This window comes from Macrosteles quadrilineatus, unplaced genomic scaffold (genome assembly GCF_028750875.1).
Source record: "Macrosteles quadrilineatus isolate MER2022 unplaced genomic scaffold, UCM_ALF_1.0 Scaffold_1__1_contigs__length_201487025, whole genome shotgun sequence".
Taxonomy (NCBI): domain Eukaryota; kingdom Metazoa; phylum Arthropoda; class Insecta; order Hemiptera; family Cicadellidae; genus Macrosteles; species Macrosteles quadrilineatus.
Window position 1 is genome coordinate 181,302,202 of NW_026542594.1, and position 23,858 is coordinate 181,326,059.

The following is a 23,858-nucleotide window of genomic DNA, read 5'->3' on the forward strand; positions in this document are numbered from 1 at the left end:
TCAGAACTCAGAAAGTTGTATTGCCTTTACTCAACTTACAATGTTGTAAGTAAAAATATAAGGTCAAACTTAAAAGGAGAGACATGCTTATGATTCAGATCAGACCCCAAGGTTGTGTACAAGAATGAGGTTCCTTACAAACCAGAATTACATCTACATTCTAAAAAGACCATAAAATACATTTAAAATATGAATACCAATTTTTCTAAATTGGCAGCTAACCTTGAAATTTCTGATGAAACACCCCCTATTTTATGATATTTTTAGAATGTAGATGCCATTTTAAGACTTTTATGAATTACTAGCAGAGTACCCGTCCTTCGTACGGGGTTGGAATATAAGTACTAAAAGGAATATAAGTATAAAATGCTTATTGCAGTTATACTCAAGCTTTGCGATTGTAATGGGTGGAGGACACAGTTTGATAAAATTTGCTTTTTTAAATTTACAGTATTCTATAGTATTACACATCTACCATAGCCATAATGTTCTACCATTTTACCTAAACAATAGAGAAAAATAAATTATCAATTCGCAAAATATCACAAATTATTCATGAAATGAAAAACATAAATATAACTGTAAACAATCCTACTTTGACAGTTCTCATTGCGAATCACAGTTTTTTGTTGCTGCTTAGTTCAAATTAGCTGTTTTCATAAATGCAAAAAAAATATAGTGCTGCACCCTGTTGGTAAATCTTATAACTTTTTAATGCTTTTCCATATCATAGAACCAACTTTTATTGTTGAAACAGCTGACTAAATTCTTTAATTCCCTTTAAATATGAATACTCATAAGGTTAACATGGGGAATTACAGAGCCACTGGGGCGGAGCCCGAAAGGATTTTTGAGATAAGAATATGCCTATATGTTAATCGGGAATGTAAGCTATCATCATGCCAAATTTCAGCCCAATCCGTCCAGTGGTTTATGCGTGATTGAACTTCAAACAAACACACAAACTTTCACATTTATAATATTAGTAAGATAAGATTCCTCTTTAACGTTTCTAGTTTAGGGGTTACAGAATTCAGACTTTACTCAGAAGGTCACTTTTAACAAAATATAACAAACCATGGCTCCTAAACAAGTAGTTTTAGAGGAAAATGTCCAGAATGAAAAAAGGTTTTTTAAAAATTTCATTTTCATTCTGGAATGGATCATAAAAATACAAGGTGTTCCAAAATAAATTTCAAAGTTAGCAGCCGTATTGGAAAATGGTGTCCATTTTGGAAAAAATTAAATTTTTAATTAATATCATTAAAAAACAAGTTGAAGTTATCTGTTTAATGTTTTCTCTAAATCAAATATTTTCCGAGATACCAATTGTGGTCCAGTTCACCCTGTACAGTAAAGTAAATGCAATATTGTGTAACCTTGATTTTTGGGTGACTTGGATTTAAAAGCACGATACATGTACAATGAATACAAAGAATCATTGATAGCCTACTTGTAAGCCAATCAATGACTGATAAGAGGTACAACTTGCAAAATACCTTGCACAAATAATAAACCTTGCAAAATATGATCGAATTTGAACCTTCAAAAATCTGATGACTAGGGTTATGGAACAATTCAAGCAGAGTCATGAACAAGCTACTCAAAAATCCCTGCGCTGGTAAATAAAACAGCCTTTTTAGTAAACAACCTCGCCATTAAATCAGAAATAGCAGAAATACTTTTAATCAACAACTTGTTCATTTATTTGGTTGTTAGGTTTGCTTAGTGTTTTATACAATTTTGAATTTGCGTCTGTCCTTCACCGATTTGGACAATAGAGGTGTATTTTATAGCGTATTTCCCATATAGGGAATAAGGGTTTGTTGTAGGTTTCATGGTAAGACCTAGACCTGGGACCGACATACTTTTTTATGCCTCTAGAGATAAAATGTAACTGAGTCCCTAATTCCAAAATTTAGTCAAAATCTAAATAGCATTATTAAATATTTATTTCACTGTTAAACCATAAGGTTTGCTAACAATTACCTTAGTACTTAGGGGATTAAGTTTAGGTAGGGAAGAGCCAAGTAAATAATCAGTATTTGATCTAAACTATTTTCCCCAAAATTGAGTAATCTTTTTCAGTGTAATTTTTGCTCAATAGTAACAACTGATGTTTTCCCTTTGTACTGTATTAGTAATTTGCTAGTATACTGTGGATGGCTTGTCGCAAGTAGGGTCGTAACCAAGATGAATCGAGTAAAACTTTTACTCCATGCATCTTGGGTCGTAACAGCTGTTTAGTTTGGAAGCAGCTGAGCTAATGGTATTTTGTGTATTTACATTTACGAAAGCTTGGTTACTGAACTATGACAATACTGACTCCACTTTAAATGTATCGGTACCAATATAGATTTTCAATTCATATTGTTTTGGTTTTCAATTCTTTATGTTTTATTTTCAATATTTTCATAAATTTATGTTCATAAATATTAATTTTAATCAATAAAGTCCGAATTAATGAGCTGATGTCAACGGTCTGCCATGTTATCTTATGGGACGTCTGACACTAAACAACCCTATTATAGTCCTCGCCACCCTAAGTTGAGGCAGCCCAAGGCCGCACGGCGTATATCTAGTGCGGCCTTTGGCTGCCTCAACTTAGGGTGGCGAGGACTATAGCGACGTTGCCAATTCTACCAGACCACGGTCTGGAGTTAAAGGTGGCCGTGCTTAAAACACGTTTTATTCGCTAAGCAATTGTGGTATTAATTGTTTTAGATTGCACCACTCGTGCTGAAGTTGTCAGCTGTTATTTTTTCGTGAATATTGTCTAACAACCTCAATCGCTATTCGCTGTTGACCAACAACAGTCGAGTTTTTGTGTGGTTTTACTTTATCAGTTTGCAATGCAAGCATCGTGATTATGAGTTGCAAATTTGTGAATGTTTAGTTTGAATATTATTTATTGTGCCTTACCTGAAATGTGAAAAGAAACTCGAGACACTATTTTTAGCTGATTTTGTAAACTTTATTTTTTACTGTTTACCAACAACGAATGTCGTGGGTGTACTGCGGTTTTACTTTGGTTTAGTTTATATGCATTTACGAAAATATTACTACAAAATTCCTTGCCACTATAGAGTTCGCCCATTGCTAGTTTTAGGGTTAATAATTAATTCACAGTATGTCAAATGAATATAATTGTAAGCAAAAAGGTACTTTTGTATGTGTTGCAAAGAATAATAAGATACTTCATTAACTTGTTATGAAATATTTCTATGCAGTTTTGTAAATGCTAAATTTACAGCTGATCATGTTTGCAAAATAATTTATTAACCATTTTTAACATTGCTTCATCACGCAACCAACAAATTGACTGAACTTCAACAAATTGAACTTCAATATGTGTTTAATAACAGAAGTGGCCTCAATAAAAGAGCTACTACTTCTTTTAGTAGCTTCAAGTGTCATCTATAATACCTTCCAGAAAATGGATTTGTTAACACAAAATTTAAGAAGTCTCAAAGAGAAATTTGACATTGAAAAAGTCTCTCAGAATGACACAATGAGAGTCTTGAAGAAAACTGTAGAACGACTAAAAGACGAACTACGGGAGTCGGAAGCAGCGACGAAGAGAGCTCTGAAGGAATTAAGACTCCAGCAAATGGATAAAACAGGTATGGTGGATTACGCTTATGGAGGAAGAGTAACTCCAACTCAAGGTACAGAAAGTTACCTTTCAGAAGGTGTTAATTTCTTTGGCGTCTCTGTTTGCGGCCAGAACTACTTGGAAGGGCGAATAGTAGAAACGTCCGTTATGCCTGGCGATTGCTGGCCAATCAAAGGTCAACAAGGATCCGCCATTATTGAGCTTATCGAAGATGTAAACGTGAGTCAAATCAGTTTAGAGCACGCACCAAAAGAACTGCTTCCGAACGGTGCTTCGTCAGCACCGAAGGAGTTTTCTCTACTTGGGCTGTCGGATAATGGAAATGAAAACCAAACTCCTCATTTATTCGGAAGATTCGCTTACAATCTAGCCTCATCTGAGGTGCAGACTTTCCCAGTTCAGATACCTAGTTCAAAATCGTTCAAGAAAGTCGAAGTTCAAATTCACTCTAATCATGGTCATTCGGAGTTCACCTGCGTTTATAGAGTTAGAATTCATGGGAACACACGGAAATGAAATGCCACTCTGATGGAAAAATACAGAACAGTTTATTCAGTTGGAACTGCAATATCATCGTGTTCAGCTAAACCATTTGGGGTTTGATGTGTGATTCAGAATTTTACCTTTAAAAAACATTAACTATTTGCGTATATATTTCAAAATTAAAAAGCTTACCTAAGCTTGTGTGAACGTCCTAATAAAACTTAGTATTAACGTAAAACATGAGACTTTTCTTGTTTTTTGTGGGGACGCCCCCTTTCACCAATCTATATACAGGGTGGTAATAAAGTCCAAAGACAGTTAAATATTGTAATAAATAATGTAGATAGAGCTACGATACTTGGTACAAAGTTACAGAGCATAAAACTTTATTTTAACACATATTCAGTCTTTCAATAACTCGTAGCAAACGAACTTCAACCAGGACGTGATCGAGCCTTGCGAACGAGGTCATCTTGAAAATGAACGAGAGTATTTGACATTATACCACTTTAGGACAGGACGACGTCTGTCGGGCCAGCTAGTTCCTGTAATAAAAGTCCTCGGGATTTACCCCACAGAACATCAAAAATTTAAAGTATTTCTCATGAAGAAAAGATTTTGTTTACTTCAAAAGACGATTTTTTTTTTTTTTTTTACTTAATTTTATTTTACAATCTGTTCAGTACTTTGAACAATTAGTAAAAGGGATAATATAAATAAGTGTCTTGACCAAGAATCTTCCCTGTGAAAGATCTTGCAAAATTAAATAGTCATGTCATAACTAAAACTATACAAATCGGTATGGGAGTTCTAGAACTTTCACAATTTTCAGTCTGTTGGGAAAATCACTATTGTCCAGCAAATTAACGGCTATATTGTTCGGGTGGGTTTCGAGTTTTTCTTGATAGTTCTTGCTAATTCTTGTTATTTCTTCAATTACTGTAGGTATTCTGAAATCTTCATGGATTGTTCGATTCGAAACAAACCACGGAGCATCAACTATTCTTCGTAGCGCCTTTGACTGAAATCTTTGAATAATTGCTAAGTTGGATTTACTTGCCGTTCCCCAAAGCTGTATCCCGTACGTCCAAATAGGTTTGATCATAACTTTGTAAAGTGTGAGTTTATTGGTCAACGAAAGCTTAGATTTTTTGCCTAGAAGCCAGTTGAGTTTACGAACCTTCAAGTCCATTTGTTGTCTTTTAAACCAAATATGTGTTTTCCAAGTTAATCGTTTATCCATATGGAATCCTAAATACTTAACGCTGTCCACTTCTGTCAACGCTATATTGTTCAAAGTAACTGGAGGGCAGTTTTCTTGTCTCAGCGTGAATGTTATATGTAAAGATTTTGTTTCATTAACTTTAGTTCTCCATTTTTTTAGCCACAGTTCGAAATCATTTAATGCAACTTGCAATTGATTTGAAGCATCTTGAGGATTTTCGTGAATGGAGAGAAATGCAGTATCATCCGCAAACGTAGCAACCGTAATATTTTGGCCCACGGGGATGTCGGAGGTATATAGTAGATATAAAACAGGTCCAAGAACACTGCCTTGGGGTACTCCAGATTGAATAGGCTTCAAGTCGGTTAAAATTTCTTGAAATTTAATCTGAAAGAATCGTTCATTTAAGTAAGATTTTAACAAACTGTAAAAAGAATGGGGGAGCAAGGATTTAAGTTTATACAGAAGTCCAGTGTGCCACACTTTATCGAATGCCTGTTGTACATCCAGAAATGCAGCAGAACAGTACTTTTTTGTTTCAAATGAATTTTTAATGATGTCTACTAGTCTGTGGGTTTGTTCAACTGTAGAGTGTCCTTTCCGGAAGCCAAACTGATGCTCAGGAATCAAATTTAAGTCTTCTATAATTGGGTTCAATCTTCTTAGGATTAGTTTTTCAAATAATTTGGATACAACAGGAAGCAAACTTATGGGTCTGTAGGACGAGACCTCATTTGGTGGTTTGCCTGGTTTTGGAATGACCACAAGTTGAGCTATCTTCAATTGAACTGGAAAATATTCTAGCCGTAATATTGCGTTAAATATGAAGGTCAGCAATAATATTCCTTTTCGTGGCAATTCTTTCAGAATCCTGCCAGGAATAATTTGTATTAATTGCATACTAAAACAGCTGTCATAGTTAAGATACAAGAGCTTCGTTTTCTAGAATGGCAACTTAGGCCAACAACTTTACACGTTTCTATTTTTGTTTTGTCGACAAAGCCCAAACCATATTACAATACGTTTACGTAATGTAGAAGACAAAAACACAATGTCAAAATATCTTCTGCTGAGTTTGATAAAGAGTGTAGGTACTTAAAATGAGCTCATATTAACACAATTTATGTTCCGTAAAAGCCATTATGTTGAAGATAATGAGTTGGTATAAAAGTTAAGATAGATAGATTATACACGATTCTTTGTCTGTTCATTTATCTGCAATGTTTGCAGTTTTGAGTTGTGTTGTTTCAGTTTTGTTTTTGGCGAGCAACTCCGTGGCCAAACTTCCACCTAGTAATAGATTTTTCTGAATTGTTTTTTTTTATTTGATATATTATTTTGCTTTAAATTATGTGTTATGGTTATTTCTGAGGAATGAAAAGTTAAACTAGATAATCATCAGCTATGTATTTTTCACAAAATGTATATAATTACGTAGTATACAGTATTTGTCTTCTTAATTTAATTTAGAGCTGACACCCTGATTTAGTGTTGTTTTCTTCATATTTTTAAGTTTTTTTTTTTTTTTTATAGCGGAGTGTATATATTGTTAAGTCAATTTAATATACATAGGTCTACTCTGCTTGTTATTTAGGGGAATTAAATTATCGTCCCTTTCTTAAAGATTTTGGAACATTCTTAATCTCTTTTTACAATTTTATTATGGTCTAGTAATTTAAAGTTACATAAATTAGTAACACATCAGGTTCCCACGTAAAATACAAACGAAAAAGATTTTATTCCGTCTGGCTTAAATTAGTTTTGTCCAATAATTTGCTTGAATATTATACAGGGTGTCGACAAAAGAACTGAACCATTTTAAAGGCAAATACTGATACCAAATAAGGAACTATGTTTAATGTTTTATATATGTAATTGAAGCTAAAATTCTCAAGTTTAATTAGAAACTTAGTATAACTTGATATGAGCACCATTAGTAGCCCTGCATAAATTTAAGCGAAATTTGTCCTCTTCCTAGGGTTTGGTGAGTACTTCAGGGGATGTTGCACCAACATGCACTATTCTCTATCGGAGGTGATTCAGATCCCGAATCCGCACCGAGTAGGAATAATTCTTTACTGCCTCCCAAAGGTAAAAGTCCAGAAAAGTCATATCTGGAATACTAGGAGGCCATTGGATTGGCCCTTCCTACCAACCCAACCGATCGTAGAAACGAGTATCGAGTATCTATAGCTTCTCGCACACGCAAACTGTAGTGTGCTGGCGCTGCATCCTGTTGAAAATAGACTGGGCCATTCTCCATCTCAACGTCATCCAACTGTAGGAAAACGTACTCCTCTGACATGTCACAATAAATGTCACATTTTATATCCCCTGAAAGACCTACTGTACTGACCAAAGCTTGGAAAGATGTTAAATTTAGCTTAGATTTATGCCGGGTCACCAATGGCGCTCATATCGAGTTATACTAAGTTTATGAAAAAATTGAGAATTTTAGCTTTTAATATACATACAGGGTGACAAAAAAGTCTGGAAACGGCTTGATATCTTTTTAACTAAATTTGTTAGAAAATTAAAACTTTTCACATCATCTTATATGTATGAAAACTACTTTTTGCAAGCATTACCATTTTTTGACCTTCACCAGGGGACGGCCCACGAGGAGTAGGTACATAATCTCTAATGTAAGCATAGATTGATATGCACGTCATTTCAAAGATCTGGTCAAGTGGAGCTCATTGCCGGAAACCGCGTCAAAACAGGTTCATTCGTTACAAAATGGCGGCAGTCCAAAGTTCTTGCGGAATATACCTGCAGAGGCCTTGGAATTGGTAAATACTCATATTCAACACTAGCCGGGAAATCTGAAACCCGTTTAAATTTGTTTTGAAGATTGAATAATATTAGTTTATGAGCTAGTTGACTTTAAAATACAGTTTCAGCTCTCAAGCTAATGTTTAATACGAGTATTTACCAATGCCTGTGCAGGTATATTCAACAAGAACTTTGGACAGCCGCCATTTTGTAACGGATCAACCTTTTTTGACGCGGTTTCCGGCAATGAAATCCACTTCACCAGGCCTTTAAAATGATGTGCATATCAACCTATGCTTACATTAAAGATTATGTACCTACTCCTCATGGGTCGTCCCCTGGTAGAGGTAAAAAAATGATACTTCTTGGGAAGAGTAGTTTTTATACATGTAAGTTGATGTGGAAGGTTTGAATTTTCTAACGAATTTAGTTAAAAAGATATTAAACCGTTTCCAGACTTTTTTGTCACCCGTATATAAAACACTAAACATAGTCTTTTATTTGCTATCAGTATTTGCCTTTTTAAAATGTTTCAGATCTTTTGTGGACACTCTGTATTGTAGTCCTGGCCTTTTCCTAACAATTCTTTAATTGTTTTTTTCCAGTAAAATGTGATTACAACGCTGAATTTGACAACTGCTTCATTAAGTATCTTCGAAGGAACATTCCACATCTGGCAAAACGTAAGTTTGTTACAAGTTACAACTTGTTTTACTCTAATACAATTGTTGTAACTCTCAGGCCGGGCGTATGCTGAGACGCACGTGACACAACGCACGCAAGCCAAGTTTTACGGCGCAAGCCACGCAGCACACGAATTTTTGACTAGCGCAGCGCATGCTGACTCAGCAGGGGTGCTCACAAGGGGGGGTTGTGACGCAGACTGCGTCATTGAAATTCTTGGGGGGGGGCTGCAAAAATTCAAATGGGGGGGGGTGGCTAAAGCTAATTGTAACAGTGTTCAACGTGACGACAATCCAAAATATATTACGAAGTCGCCAGATAGAAAGTAGATTAATTAATGACAATAGTTATTTTATTGAATTAAATTAGTTAAAATTGGATTTTAGGTTGGCTTTGGATTCGTGAAAGTTATTATTAAAGATAAGCAAGAATAAGAGGGAGCGCACGGGAATCACGGGATGGCTCAACTGCTGTGAGCTATGATAGAATGATAGATGTGGTACAGTACAGACACGTCCAGCTACACCACGACTTAGCACAGAACGCTTTGTTGACATAAAGCTCGTTAAAATACAATCAAGTAGCATAGGCTACACTACTTTACACTATTGTGTAGATACTCGATTACCTGAGTTAATAGGGTGAGGGGGGGAGGTAATGAAAAATACGGTTAATCCAATATAGTATAAAAACAGATGACAAACTCATTAAAATGCTGTAAACAGCCATTAACGTCCCGATTTGCATTTTTATAAACGTAATTCAATATTGCACAATCATTATTATTGTAAATTTCAAATCATTTATCTTGGTTCAGTTTTACAAACGGCAACGTTTAAAATTGTAGCTAACTCAAACTCAACTAATCACTAGCCAAACATTGCATTGCTATAAATAACGTAAATATATTAAAGGGACCTTTAGAAAGTGTTATAAGGTACTGCTCATGATAGACGGATAGGCTACCGATAGGTGCTGTATCACAGCATAGGAATTGATACATAAGTAATACAAAAGTGTAAAATTATATTTAGAGATAATTAAAACACTCTTAAAAAAGAATGTAACGAGAACAATCTTTTTATTCTTTTTCTTTGTTCTTATGTTCTTTAATAGGTTTCTTTTCAATTCATACACTAATTCAACAAGTCGCCATATTTAGGCCTACTCATTGGGCAATCACAGCCTTACTAAAGTTACCATGGTTAGGTACTAATCACAGTTTACTAAGCATTATATCGTCATCATTCCCCAGCTGTTGTATCTGGAATCTGTTGTAACATAGTGCACAACAGACAGAAGTGTAAAACGGAGCAGACGATTGACGATTGTTGGCGCAAGCGTTGTTTCCATTTCATTTTCATCAAAGGAGCTGTGATGTTTCTAAAGGGAGGGAGAGGGGATCGTTATATCGAGAAAGACGCAGACAATTCGTTAAGCAGAGGTTACGAACGCTATCTGGCAATAAAAAATTCCTTAAATTGAGGTGACTTATAAAACTCTAATTTTATTTACAGTATATAGAAAGATAAGTTTTCCAGTCCTGTACAACACTGATTTACGGTCTTTTCCCTGTAATCAAAATTCAAGTAGGCCTACAACTTGATACACACAGAATCTCCGGTTCCCGACCTGGATGATGGCTAGTTATTTAATTTAATTTACAGTTACATAGTACCCGTGGTGATAAATCAAACCCGTTATGTAAGCCAAAGCCACATGGTTATTAATCTCACTTGGTTTTGGATTTGCTTACAAACGTGATCGGAAATGGTTAGGGCCTACCACGATTACTAGAAAAAACCTACACAGTATTCGTAAACAACATTTATGTAAACATATCAATGACGGCTAGGAAAAGGAATCTTTATCAAAACAGCTGTTCGCAATTTCATATATGACGTGTTCTCTTCTCTTAACAGATTATTAGTATTTCAGAAATTAATGACGTATATAGTAAACATGGAGAAAATAAACTAGAAAAATCAAACAAAATTGGGTTTTTGATCGTCCGTTATTTTATTTCCAAAATAGTAAGGCCATATTTTAATGGCTATGAGGACTCTCTCGCCAATCCGATGGATACAATTAAACCATTAGAATCATAATCGGTACTCTAGTTTTCTTTAGAGTATGCTGCATAAAATGCCTTCTGGGCCGTGACAGACGGACATAAATTGAGATAAGACATTTTTCAACTTCTTCAATGTATAAAACATAAATAACCCAATATATGTATAATTCTGAGCAATGTACAGACAAAACTATAACTTAATTTATATAGATTAACTGGGTTTGAATTTTATATATCTAAAAAAAATTAATAAAACTTCTTTTATAAGTTTAAAAATAGTGCTGGGCGGGGGAATAATGTTTCTCATTTGTTGTGTACATCATTTATGGTTGTGGGGGGGGGGGCTGTTGCTCAATTGGGGGGTGGGGGGGTGCGTCATGAGTCTAGGGGGGGATGGGCACCCCTGTGACTCAGCATTGCTGAGACGCAGCACACGCAACACATGCACTAACTACGCAGTCGCCAAGTAGTAACTGATTTTCAGCTGTTGTAAACAGTTGTAAATTTCGATTGTGGCAATCGTATCAATCATAATTATTTATCGATTTATTTAATTGATAAGGTTTTAGCCTATTGTTGTCGATTGCTCGACATTTCGGTGGTATAATAACACAATTGTAATAGACGAAATAATTTAATTACTTAGTAAAAAATTTCTTATTTTCATTAGCAGAATTGAAAACAAGCTGGAAGTCGTTTTGAGAGGTTATCTTTATACATACAATATATTTCGTTTTCTAGCTCTGTTTTTGTTAATTAATGATTCAATGTGGCGTAAAATATAGTTCACCACACGGGCAAAAGTGACTTTTAAACTCTCGCTGATTTTCCGACCACTGCTTCTCCTCGATCGTAAAAAAGAGTCACTTTAGGCTCTAGTAATGAAATATACTATTTATCTTAAATTTTTTCTAAAGCTACTCGTTTAGGAGTTACAGCTTTTCGCATTACAGACTAAAGACAATAATTGATGGTGGTCTATTGTCTGTAGTTGCACCTAAGAAAAAATAACATGGTGTTTTAATTCTGCTCCTTTACCTCCTAAACGAGTACGTTTTAAGAGGAGATGTAAAGAGTAAATACGCCTTGGTACTTAAAATAGCATCTAAAAAGACCATAAAGTACAGAGTGTTTCAATTTTAAAGTAAGCTGTCATTTTAGGCAAATGGTAGTCATTTTAAATAAATGGTATCAATATTTTTATTGTATGATAGACGTAGACACTATTTAAGACTTATTTACTATATGCATTTTCCTCTCCTCTCTCCAAACATACTTTTGTTTATGAGCTACAGGAACAGAATGTACAAAGCATTCCACTTTCTTTAAGTGCAACAAGCCATTACTCCTAAACGAGCTTTATAAAAAGAACTTAAAGAATACAAACGTTTTGAAATCGCATTTACTCTCCAAAACAATCATAAAATAGGCTACACGGTGTTCCATGAAAAATTTTTAAGTTGTCGGTCATATTTGAAAAGGTGGTCATATTTTCAAATTCCAAAAAAACATCTTAAGAAATAAAGGGGAGTGTCTCATAAGAATGTAAACCTAGTACATGTATTCGAACGTTTTTCGCAAACCAGCATGATCGGAACATGGAAGTGGGGGTTGTTCGGGTGTTTTATGAGGTAACAATCTGGTTTTCTTGCAAAGAGTTGCAAAGAGCACAGCTGGTTAGTTGTCAAGATGGCTGAAAGTACCTACTACTCCGAGTCCGCCAAGGAAAAAGCTGTGTCGCATGCGTCGAAAACTGTGACATGCCGGCCCACGCGTGTGTCAGTCACATACACGCGTGCGTCTCAGCTTACGCGGTGCCGTAAGCTGACATGAGATAACACGTAAGCTGTCGTAAGATAACATGACGGCACAGTTTTCTGCCTTGTGCTGCGTTGCGCCGCGTGCCTCTCCCCCCAGTACACTCTCGCCGAGACGCTCGCCGAGGCGCCTCGCCGAGACACCCGTCGAGTAATTCGGGCGAGAGCTTATGCGAGGTAACCGTGTACACTCTCGCATTGTCTTGCAGTCGAAATGGAAGCGTTTTATGTTCTCGGCTCTCGTGCAGTCTCGGGTCCTTTGACTCGTGTCAAAAAACCGACTCCAGATGGAGCGCCGGCGAGCGCGAGGCTAGGCGAGGCGAGACGACCCGAGTCAAGGCGAGAGAAGACGAGCGCACCGAGTACACTCTCGCACTCGCCAACGCTCGCCTTGCCTCGGCGAGAGTGTACTGGGGGCTCAGACGCCCGGCCTCAACGTCTCATCTTAAATACAAGGCCGCGGCGTTGGTGTGGCAACGTCGCACCGGCCGGCCGTTGCCATGGTAATAACGATAAACATTGCGCAGACGCTCCATTATTAATTAATAATTAGTAGAACAGCTGTTTCGGCAGGCCGGGACTGATGCAGTGTTGCCTCTTTTGTCACCGGCCTTTAGGGCTATGCTCAAACACATTGGTGGTTGGGTTGTAGGTCAATATATTAACCATACGATAAAATATATGCATATCTTTCATCTTTGTTCTGTAACTTAAAATAAACGCGCAAACACAAAAATTTATTTATTTTTGTTGATTTACTATATTTTAGTTCTTTAATAAACTCGTATGCAAAAAAGTGGCCTCTTGTGCAAAACAGTGTATAAATACTGTCTGTACTCATGGTCTCCTTTTCGTTACAAAAATAATTAAATAAATAAATCAAGGACCAGTCTCAGAGGTGAAACATTTTTGTCGTGCCTAAAAAAACAGCATTAGATTATTGTCCAATCAATATTTTAGAGAAATTGTAAAATGCGGTTAAGTCGTCGTATTCAATAATCAAAATGAAGACGTTTTTTTTTATTCAAATAACAACAAAATGTGGTAAGCGACCTCACGTAAATCACTTTTTTACCCAGTTAATGAATAACTTTTTTGACACTGGAGAGTAAATGAATAACTTTTTTGCTCATTATTCCACTTTCCATGCCGTAAAACTTTGAAAGTACCAGTTAGGGGCATTTAGTCACACAAAACAGTGGTAGAAGTTTTGTATTCCACTTGTACAGGGTGTTTTTAACGCAACCAAAATTTCAAATATCGAGAAATACTGTTTAAAGGCAAAACTAGTATACATTATTTGGTATCTATGTTTTCTTTACTTCATTGTCGAACAGCTGATATGCATTTTGCATTGTTGTCTACAAAGCATTTGTAATAATCCAAATAAGAAGAACCCTATTCTATTCCCGAAAGTCAAGAAAGTTCAAAAACTACATTTAGACCCGGCCGTGGTTGGGGTTGAGTATGCAAAATTATTCGGACGCACTTTCTCTTTTGATTGTTGTTAAGGACACTTTGGACAGTAAGAAAACGCATGTTGCCACGATCGGCGTTGGTCGAGTACCAATATGGCTGCCATCCAATATGGCGGACCAACTGACTTGACATTGATCGAGAAAAATGCAAATAACTCCATCGTTTTTCGACCGATTTTGATAATTCTTTTATAGTTGAAAAGAAGAAGAAATTTGCTTTAAGAGTCTCCATTACACTTATAGTGATATCCCGTTTAAAAAGTGATAAATTAGATTTTAATAAAGATTTTACTTGTAAAACGGATTAAATATTCATTGAGGTGATTATATTTGAGTTTTTACTGACGAAATATGTCCGAACTCAACCTGTAGCTGCTTGGGTAACAAAAACGTAATTATCCTTTATCATTTAATAACCAAAATCTAATAATTTGTAATTTAATAATCCATATATTATTAATGTTATTAATTTACAACGAAACACAATTGGAGAAGGTACGTTTTTAAAAAAGAACAATGCAAGAAAAACTTCATGTAACGATTGGGTAAACAGATTTTTTAGGGTAATTCGACCCTGCTGAGTACAAATCTGCGTGTTGCCAAAGCGAAATTTGAACCGGAAGTGCGGTATCCAAGATGGCGGCCAGACCCTGTTTGCCCCATTACTCTTTTGTTATTTGGCCTAAAATAATAGTTTAAACATCTGCATAGGGGTTTTATCAGATTGCAAACACATTGCAATACTCCCAATTTACCTACATAAACTTTTAGGGTCATATGTTCCAAGATGACACCTAAGATGGCGTCCTAAAACTCTTTTTTCGCATATCTCTCTAATTAGTTGGCTCAAAATAATAATTTAAATGTCTGCATAGGGGTTTTATTGGAATGCCGAACAAATTTCAATACTTAAAACGTTATCACAACTACCCTTGAGGTAATATTTTCCAAGATGGCACACAATATAGCCGCCAAAAAAAACTCTGTTTCCATATATCTGCCTTGTTTGTTTGTTTGAAATTATTATTTAAACGTCCATAAAGGTTTTTCTTCTGATGCCAAATGGATTGAAACACTCATTATATACTTCATACGATTGTGTAGGACCTAGGTTCTAACATCAGCTGCCAAAACTTCTGTCCTTGAAAGAGAACAAGAAATATGAGAAAAAGGCCATCCAAGAGAAAATAAATTGTTAATTGCAATATTTAAAAGAAGATATGAACAAAATGAATGAACCATTTAAAAGGGCCAAACATTGTCGAGAATGGTAGCACAGTCCATAGCACAAGGGATGTACTGGTGTCAGTGAAGCCCCCAGCTATATGACTCGGAGCCATCTTCACCGGTCGGACAAGATGAGCATTTTCAAACACGTTCAAATGGAACGTTTTTAAAATTTTCAGTACAACAAATCATTTAATTTGTAAAACCGTTGTGGATAGTATCTGAACATCGTGTCTTTGCCTAAAGGTGTATAGCCTCATCCCTACTGGATACGTCTTTGCCCACCTGTTCAGGTGAGAGATATCCGGATACAACAACTTCAAACGTCCCAAAATTATGATGGAAAACTTCTTGCGAGATGAAGAGGGCGAGACCAGTTTTGTTTTCCTCAGAGGTAAACAATTGTTCCAATCTTTTGGCAGTAGATATTTCCTCAGGATATTGTCCATCATAACTTTAAAGCGCTTGAAACTCATCTTCTTTTTGGTGTTATAAAAAATCAGGAAGCCATGCCTCCAACACGTAATATACGGTGACTGCAACTCCTAAGATGTCGTTAGGTAAATACACGATCTTTAGTAGGGGCATACTATCATCAATGGTTTTACAAACTAAATGATTTTTTGTACTGAAAGTTTTAAAAACATTCCATTAGAACGTGTTGGAAAATGCTCATCTTGTCCGACCGGTGAAGATGGCTCCGAGTCATATAGCTGGGGGCTTCACTGACACCAGTACATCCTATCCTTGTGAGATCCTTGTCAGTCCCAAAAGCCTTCACAGATATCCTAGATGTAATTGTTTATCCAAGTGTCTATCTACAATGTAAACGCGCAAGAAGAATCGAAAGACTTGCACCAAACTGCGCTACCGTTCTCGACAATGTTTGACCCTTTTAAATGGTTCATTTATTTTGTTCATATCTTCTTTTAAATATTGCAATTAACAATTTATTTTCTCTTAGATGGCCTTTTTCTCATATTTCTTGTTCTCTTCCAAGGACAGAAGTTTTGGCAGCTGATGTTAGAACCTAGGTCCTACACAATCGTATGAAGTATATAATGAGTGTTTCAATCCATTTGGCATCAGAAGAAAAACCTTTATGGACGTTTAAATAATAATTTCAAACAAACAAACAAGGCAGATATATGGAAACAGAGTTTTTTTGGCGGCTATATTGTGTGCCATCTTGGAAAATATTACCTCAAGGGGTGTTGTGATAACGTTTTGAGTATTGAAATTTGTTCGGCATTCCAATAAAACCCCTATGCAGACATTTAAATTATTATTTTGAGCCAACTAATTAGAGAGATATGCGAAAAAAGAGTTTTAGGACGCCATCTTAGGTGTCATCTTGGAACATATGACCCTAAAAGTTTATGTAGGTAAATTTGGAGTATTGCAATGTGTTTGCAATCTGATAAAACCCCTATGCAGATGTTTAAACTATTATTTTAGGCCAACTAAGAAGAGAGATACACGTAAACCGAGTTTTAGGACGCCATCTTGGGCACCATATTGGAACATAAGCTCTTAAAAGTTGATGTAAGTACATTTTGAGTATTGCAATGTGTTTGGCACCTGAGAAAACCTCTATTCATATGTTTAAGCCAATATTTTAGGCCAAATAACAAAAGAGTAATGGGGCAAACAGGGTCTGGCCGCCATCTTGGATACCGCACTTCCGGTTCAAATTTCGCTTTGGCAACACGCAGATTTGTACTCAGCAGGGTCGAATTACCCTAAAAAATCTGTTTACCCAATCGTTACATGAAGTTTTTCTTGCATTGTTCTTTTTTAAAAACGTACCTTCTCCAATTGTGTTTCGTTGTAAATTAATAACATTAATAATATATGGATTATTAAATTACAAATTATTAGATTTTGGTTATTAAATGATAAAGGATAATTACGTTTTTGTTACCCAAGCAGCTACAGGTTGAGTTCGGACATATTTCGTCAGTAAAAACTCAAATATAATCACCTCAATGAATATTTAATCCGTTTTACAAGTAAAATCTTTATTAAAATCTAATTTATCACTTTTTAAACGGGATATCACTATAAGTGTAATGGAGACTCTTAAAGCAAATTTCTTCTTCTTTTCAACTATAAAAGAATTATCAAAATCGGTCGAAAAACGATGGAGTTATTTGCATTTTTCTCGATCAATGTCAAGTCAGTTGGTCCGCCATATTGGATGGCAGCCATATTGGTACTCGACCAACGCCGATCGTGGCAACATGCGTTTTCTTAAGCTAGGCGCCCACCGGGCAACTCAGCGGGTGACGCGGCGCGGCGCGGCGCGGCGCGACGCCTTGGAAAAAAGTTGCCACGTATCCGTGCCATGTTATCTTATGGACTGACGCCCACCTAGCAACCCAGCGGGTGGCGCAACGCGGCGCGGAAAAAAAACTTCTTCTCGAATCCGGCAGTGAGAATTCGGTGGAGAATTTCTTCCTCTCGTGTTGCGGCGCCTCCGTTGAGTTGCCTGGTGGGCGCGGGGTAGAGGCACGGAAACGGCGTCTGCCTCTCGTCTGCCGCTCATTCGGGTGTTTTCGGAAAGTATCGTGAGCCCTTCGGGAGTGTTCGGGTCCGAATCGAAGTGCACTGTGCATCCCCTCCAAAAGAATAATTCTCCGCGCTGCCCCGCGCTTCCGCTAGAGTTGCTTGGTGGGCGCGAACCCTGGAGAAGCGGACGGAAGTTTTTCTCCGCGTCGCGCCGTGCCGCGCCGCGCCGCGTCACCCGCTGAGTTGCCCGGTGGGCGCCTAGCTTTACTGTCCAAAGTGTCCTTAACAACAATCAAAAGAGAAAGTGCGTCCGAATAATTTTGCATATACTCAACCCCAACCACGGCCTGGTCTAATTCACGAAGATTATTGTGGGCTTCACTCACCTTTATTTTTGTCAGTGATGTTCAGGACTTGTCAAAGCACACACACACACAACACGAAATCGTCCATGGCATCAAAAGTCCGACGTTTCGCGGTACTTAAAAAACTTCCCACTTCCTCAGGGTTGAAAAATACTATTTTGTTATCCCGCACGCGGGTCGAAAGCCTAACCACAACTGACAAAAATAAGGATGTCCAGTGATGTCCTGGACATGCTGGCAAAAATAAAAGAGAATGAAACCCACAATAATGTTTGTGAATAAATAACACCTCACCTAAAAACATGTATTTCAGAAACAAAACTATTACACTATAGGTGACAGAACGATTATATTTCTGATTACCTATCATAAATTGGTACTGTAATATAGTATTTTAAGTGTATCTCCTTGCTCAAACTAAATAAATATTTCCTATTGTGTATTTATTTTAAGAGGGTATTCCTGAGGCGAAGATCCCTCCACTAGATCCGTTTGAGGCACCAAGTATGAGACTGAAGTTTAATTCTGCAATGGCCAAGGGCAAAATAGACGTTAAACATGTCGTCCTCAAAGGATTGGCTAATACGAAAATTTCAAAATTCCAGTAAGTACTTTATATTTGTTATTTTATTTGAGAGGATAGTTGGTTTTCCTTGCTTTTGGGTACAAGCATTGTCTTAGTGCAGATTTATAGGCTATACGTTTTGATGTAACGAAGCCATAGATTGTCTACTTAAGAAATGCATTTGTAAAATATGTAGGCTTATATGGTATTGTTGATAGTCAAGATTCCACATATCCGATCTTTTTCATAATCACAGGAGTATATTTCTCATATAGGACCAACGTCGGGAAGGAAAGTCAAGATAAGAAACAAATAGTTCTAGCGGTCCACACATTCCATCCTTCTCTAACTCTAGAAGGAAATTTCGAGAAATCAAGCTTGAAGGCTATGGGATACACTTTAGCAGACGCCGGGAGCTACAAAGTTACTCTGAGTAAGAACACCATATAGCCATAGAGTTCTAACAAAGATTACATTACCTCATTTAAGGTGTAATCTTAAGTATCTTTACAGTACCTGTTAAAGGTAATTTAAACAGAATCGTTGCTGTTTTGGCTGTAAGAAAGTGCATAATTGAGATTGATACAAAATTTCTTGTTCTAAGATCGTCAACGCAAAATGAACAGAACAAGTGTAGAAAGAACCCAATGCCAATGGAAACAAAATTAAAGAGTTGATGTGCAAAGAGGTAAATGATGTGTAATATAATCAAACGATGTGAGAATAAAAATAAGATAGTATAATACATGTGTTATAGGCTACATTAATTAACTTATTTTGAAATGGCACTTATATTTAATTCACTCTAATACTTTATTCTGAAATGGCGACCATACGAATGTAAGCTATTTTATGCCAAGTATGAATGGAGATGAGTGTAGGATGAGTGGCGCGATCTTGTAGTCTTGTTACTGACTAAGGCCGACATGTTCCTTAGACACAGTAATAGAATAAGGCTGCTAATAAGTAATAGAATATTAACAAAAAAGGAACCTTTAGGCAACTGTGCAGCTTAAACTGATCAACTTTCGTAATTTTACATAAATTGCTGTTGTAGGCCTATTTATCATCGTACCTTTGGCCGAGTACTCTGCTCATTTAACAATTTGTAAATTTAGTGTAATTAATTGCATGGCACTAAAAGAATATAATTTCAACATAAAACTTATGAACAAACCATTTTAGTACATTATTGAAATATGAAGAGTATGTTTTCAGGAAACGTGAAAGTAAAATTATTTGCCCGAGGAAAACTAGTAAAAAAAGGCGCCACTTATCAACCTGTTCTGGACATTCTGACAGTTGAACAGCCAGAAGTTGGGCATTTCCAGTTAGAGGCTAGCGATGTAATAAAGAACGATCCAAAGCTTAGTAAGTATATTCAATGGAGTATGTGCAATCTATGGTATATCATAGATTAAACATACTGCACTCCCTTATAGAGTGATCAGCCTCCTGTAGAATAAGCTAAACTGAAACTGAAGACATTTTTTGTTAAAGTTAGTTCCGTACAGTTTATGTAGATGGAATTATGCTGTCTACATTTTGTTTCTTGACATTTAACATCCTATTTATTAAAACAATGCAGACATTATGACCTAAGGCAGAATGTTGTAAAATAGTTTTTTTGCCATATGAGGAATTTATTGTTGGTCACTGTAGCCTACTTCCTATATCGTCCAAAGAAGAATAGTTCGATTTCACGTGAGTATGAATATGCTGGACACATTGAGTTATTTTGTTTAAACAAATTGTTTCCCGAATTCACTTTTAGAGTTCATGTAGTAGATTTTAATCATGTTGTAGTATATGTACAAGGTCCTACAATTCGAAACCTTATATTTACAGGAAGGAGGACACTTTGATATTCTTTTAGATGCTTATATAGACATTAAAGAGTATCATTCCCATGCCCTCGAAGATAATAATTATGATCCCACCCATGCTTCTCAGGACTTTGTTGTACCGGTACCAGTTTGTAGAAATAAAAAGAGGGGTATACTCTGGCTAAACACAAAATATAGATGATATAAAAATCTCAAAATGATAAGTTTAATGTCGGCTATCGGTCTGCAATCACTAATCGTGTAGTCACTAATTTTACTTTTAAATTAAAAATTCAAAATGTTTGTATTTTAGGAGTTTTATTATTTTAAATTGAACCGCAAAATGCTGCGTGGGAACAGCTAGTATTTTGTTATGTTAACCCAGCAAAAGGATGTAAATATAAGTGATTGGTCACTTTTTCTCTGGTATTAGCCTATAACAAGTAAAACTTAGAGTAAAATCTACTCTAAATGGAAAGAGAAACATTTAATATTCCTGGATAAGCTTCCACGGTCACCTATTCTAGAATCGTGGTCTTCTGGTACCGACCGTGTCAAAATCAATGAACAACTACCCCCACTCACTGACGTATTGATTGAAGTTGATTTGTCATCTGTTCGGAGTCATGTCGCCATGAGGATGGTGCCGATATCAAGGCCGAAACGTCGGAGAATGTGGGTAGTGATTCGTTGATTTTGACACGGTCGTTACCAGAAGACCGCGATTCGAGAAACATGTAGGCAACGTCAGTGCACTCTAAACGTTACCAACATTGAACACACGTAAACCTCTGGCATAAAACATACTCCCTTGTGTTGGTTAGTCTATGCCTCTGGTTAAAGTCAGTGGTGTTAAAGAACCATTTTGTTATTTGAATTACAAATATTAAAGTCATCTCATTGGGATGTAATACTAACACCCCTCTCAAAAGCTCCATGGTAAAATTTAATTACGGATTTAATTCAACTGGTTATAAATCCAAAAAAGATATAATCTAAAAGCTTGTATTTTGTGGTACAGGTAAGAGCGTGATTACAATGGTCAACTCTTTCTGGGAGATATTTTACAATGAAGTTTTCCCCGCCTTCAAATCCACAATTGAAAAGCTTGGTAAGAAGTTCATCAGCAGCTATTTAAAGCAAGAAGTATTAGTGCCGATCGGTTATGTAGAGGGGAAATAATAAAGCTTATTTATATTATAATTGTATGTGTGTGTTTCAATCTTTCAAACCCCAACTTGGAACATGATTAATTATTTATGCCTATGAGACAACTCATGTCTCTAGTGCGATCCAATTAAAAATTATTAAAACTATTCCTGCTCTTTTTTGGATAGGGAAGTTAGTTAAAATATCTCTTCTGGATACGTAACAAATTTTTCCAATTGAAGAATACTTAAATCAGACCTACGGTAGGTGATGCTTATTCTTTATAGGAAATTCGCTAAAGTTATGGTATCCAAAGTCAAAGCCAATACCATAAAAATTCTCCGCAACGTTTCGAACCCCTATGTTCTGACAACAATACTTGTGGGGACAATTAATATGAGTTCATGAATATTTCATCAATCATATCAACAGCGTTCTTATAAATTATCATATCGCTATATCGTATACTGTAAACTGTACCACGTTTCTAAATAAACCATATATCATTATTGTAAGGTACATTTTATAAATAGTAGTTTAAAATAACGTACTGTATTCTTATATAATGCAGGTCTATACAAATAACTGCCAGAATTTTATGAAAAGAATAGGCAACAAACAATTGATTTACGATGGTTAATTTAGCGGAATCGATAAACAACAAAGGGCCGTTATCGTTATGCTAATTATCTAACCATAACTTTTATTATGTTATCATTCAATTAATCTCTTTTTACTTTAGATGGTACTGGTAGGCTACTATTAAGACGTCCAACCTTAGCTAAGCTATAACACGTTAGTACAGCTACGAAAATGACTAAAACCATACAGTACCTATTATCATAGATAAAACATACAGTACTCCTAGTTTTATCTATGCTACTATCTTACGTCCTTAAATTGGTTAATTAAAACAATTATAGGAATAACTAACTATTGTTAATTAATAAAGCAAACATTGTTATATTTGATTCAAATGTCGCATCATTAACTTATGACACATCAAGTTACCTGTTTACTTTAAAAGTAAAACTTATTTTAAAACGAAAACAATGTTCAACAATATTATGATTCTTTACGTCTATTAAAAAAAAACAAGTGTAGGAAAGCTAAATGTATCGTATCATGTGCACAACGATATTTAATTTCAGAAACACTACAAAAACATTTGATCCGTTATTTAAGATCTCACTATTATTTTAACAATTCATAAATATATTAGTGCAGTACTCTACTGTTAAGCTTTCGTTTAAACTCACACAATTTCAGTTATAACCGGTTCGCCGTCAAGTTTTTTAAGGTTAGGTAGTCTTTTGATGGCCTCTGCGCGGAACGTCCCCTCGTCGCCAGTGTCACAGAGTGGGTTGCCAACAAACAGCAAGTCTATCAAAGCTGGACACTCTTGCAGCTTGTTAAACTCTGCCCAATCTTTGACCAGATTGTTCGACATATACAGCACCTTCAACTTCCTCAACACACCGACACCTTTCATCTTCTCTATCAAGTTGTACGATATCCACAACTCTTCCAAGGTCTCCCCAACAGGTTCCAGTCCAGAAAAAGCTTTTATATAATTCCTTCCTAGAGATAGCACTTTCAAATTCCTCAAGCCTCCGAGGCCAGCAATTTTTTCAATCATGTTTGTTGACAAAGACAGCTTTTCGCACTTCACTAACTGGCCGAGTGAATTGTCCATCTTTTCTATCGGTAACCACTGGAACTGAAGGGCAACTTCTTTAGAGTCAGCCGCGTTTACTTTGAATTTATCCTCGAATTTTTTAATAGCATCTTTAATAGTAGTTGGTTTAGCCATTGCATAGATTATGACAAAACTTAGAAGAAGCCGTAAGAAGTGAGCGTGGTTATGTAGAGTCACATCTGATTTGTTTTCGTTTCCTTGGTGACGAGTAAACAAATTGACACAATCCATGTTCAATGCCTATACAATCGTTTAATGCTATTGTACATATAGCATATATATATTTTTATTAGCATATTGTATATATATATTTTATACTAAATGGGAAAATACTATTTTTGTATTTATTTTTTATGACAATTAA

The 23,858-nt window shown here is 36.1% G+C and overlaps 3 protein-coding genes across 3 annotated transcripts; 2 read left to right on the forward strand and 1 right to left on the reverse strand.

Moving 5' to 3' along the window:
* The first annotated feature begins 3,298 nt into the window (after nt 1–3,298).
* LOC128983297 (sperm-associated antigen 4 protein-like) lies at nt 3,299–4,324 on the forward strand. The gene has a single exon (XM_054402543.1). It carries the CDS (start codon nt 3,350–3,352, stop codon nt 4,130–4,132), a length of 783 nt encoding a protein of 260 aa, XP_054258518.1. The 5' UTR covers nt 3,299–3,349; the 3' UTR covers nt 4,133–4,324.
* A 2,193-nt stretch (nt 4,325–6,517) lies between these two features.
* Nucleotides 6,518–21,849, forward strand: LOC128983299 (uncharacterized). The gene is made up of 6 exons (XM_054402546.1): nt 6,518–6,617; nt 8,705–8,782; nt 18,709–18,859; nt 19,096–19,253; nt 20,039–20,191; nt 21,668–21,849. Exons 1-6 carry the CDS (start codon nt 6,545–6,547, stop codon nt 21,826–21,828), a joined length of 774 nt encoding a protein of 257 aa, XP_054258521.1. The 5' UTR covers nt 6,518–6,544; the 3' UTR covers nt 21,829–21,849.
* Nucleotides 21,850–22,836: 987 nt separating this feature from the next.
* On the reverse strand, nt 22,837–23,661 carry LOC128983300 (dynein axonemal light chain 1-like). The gene has a single exon (XM_054402547.1). It carries the CDS (start codon nt 23,606–23,608, stop codon nt 23,051–23,053), a length of 558 nt encoding a protein of 185 aa, XP_054258522.1. The 5' UTR covers nt 23,609–23,661; the 3' UTR covers nt 22,837–23,050.
* Nucleotides 23,662–23,858: the final 197 nt, after the last annotated feature.

Excerpts from the sequence above, each read along its gene's own strand:
- LOC128983297 (XM_054402543.1), top strand. The coding sequence starts at position 3,350 with ATGTGTTTAATAACAGAAGTGGCCTCAATAAAAGAGCTACTACTTCTT.
- LOC128983299 (XM_054402546.1), top strand. The coding sequence starts at position 6,545 with ATGTTTGCAGTTTTGAGTTGTGTTGTTTCAGTTTTGTTTTTGGCGAGC. Across the intron at positions 6,618-8,704 it reads CGTGGCCAAACTTCCACCTA|TAAAATGTGATTACAACGCT; the intron begins GTAATAGATTTT and ends GTTTTTTTCCAG. Across the intron at positions 20,192-21,667 it reads AAAGAACGATCCAAAGCTTA|GTAAGAGCGTGATTACAATG; the intron begins GTAAGTATATTC and ends TTTGTGGTACAG.
- LOC128983300 (XM_054402547.1), bottom strand. The coding sequence starts at position 23,608 with ATGGCTAAACCAACTACTATTAAAGATGCTATTAAAAAATTCGAGGAT.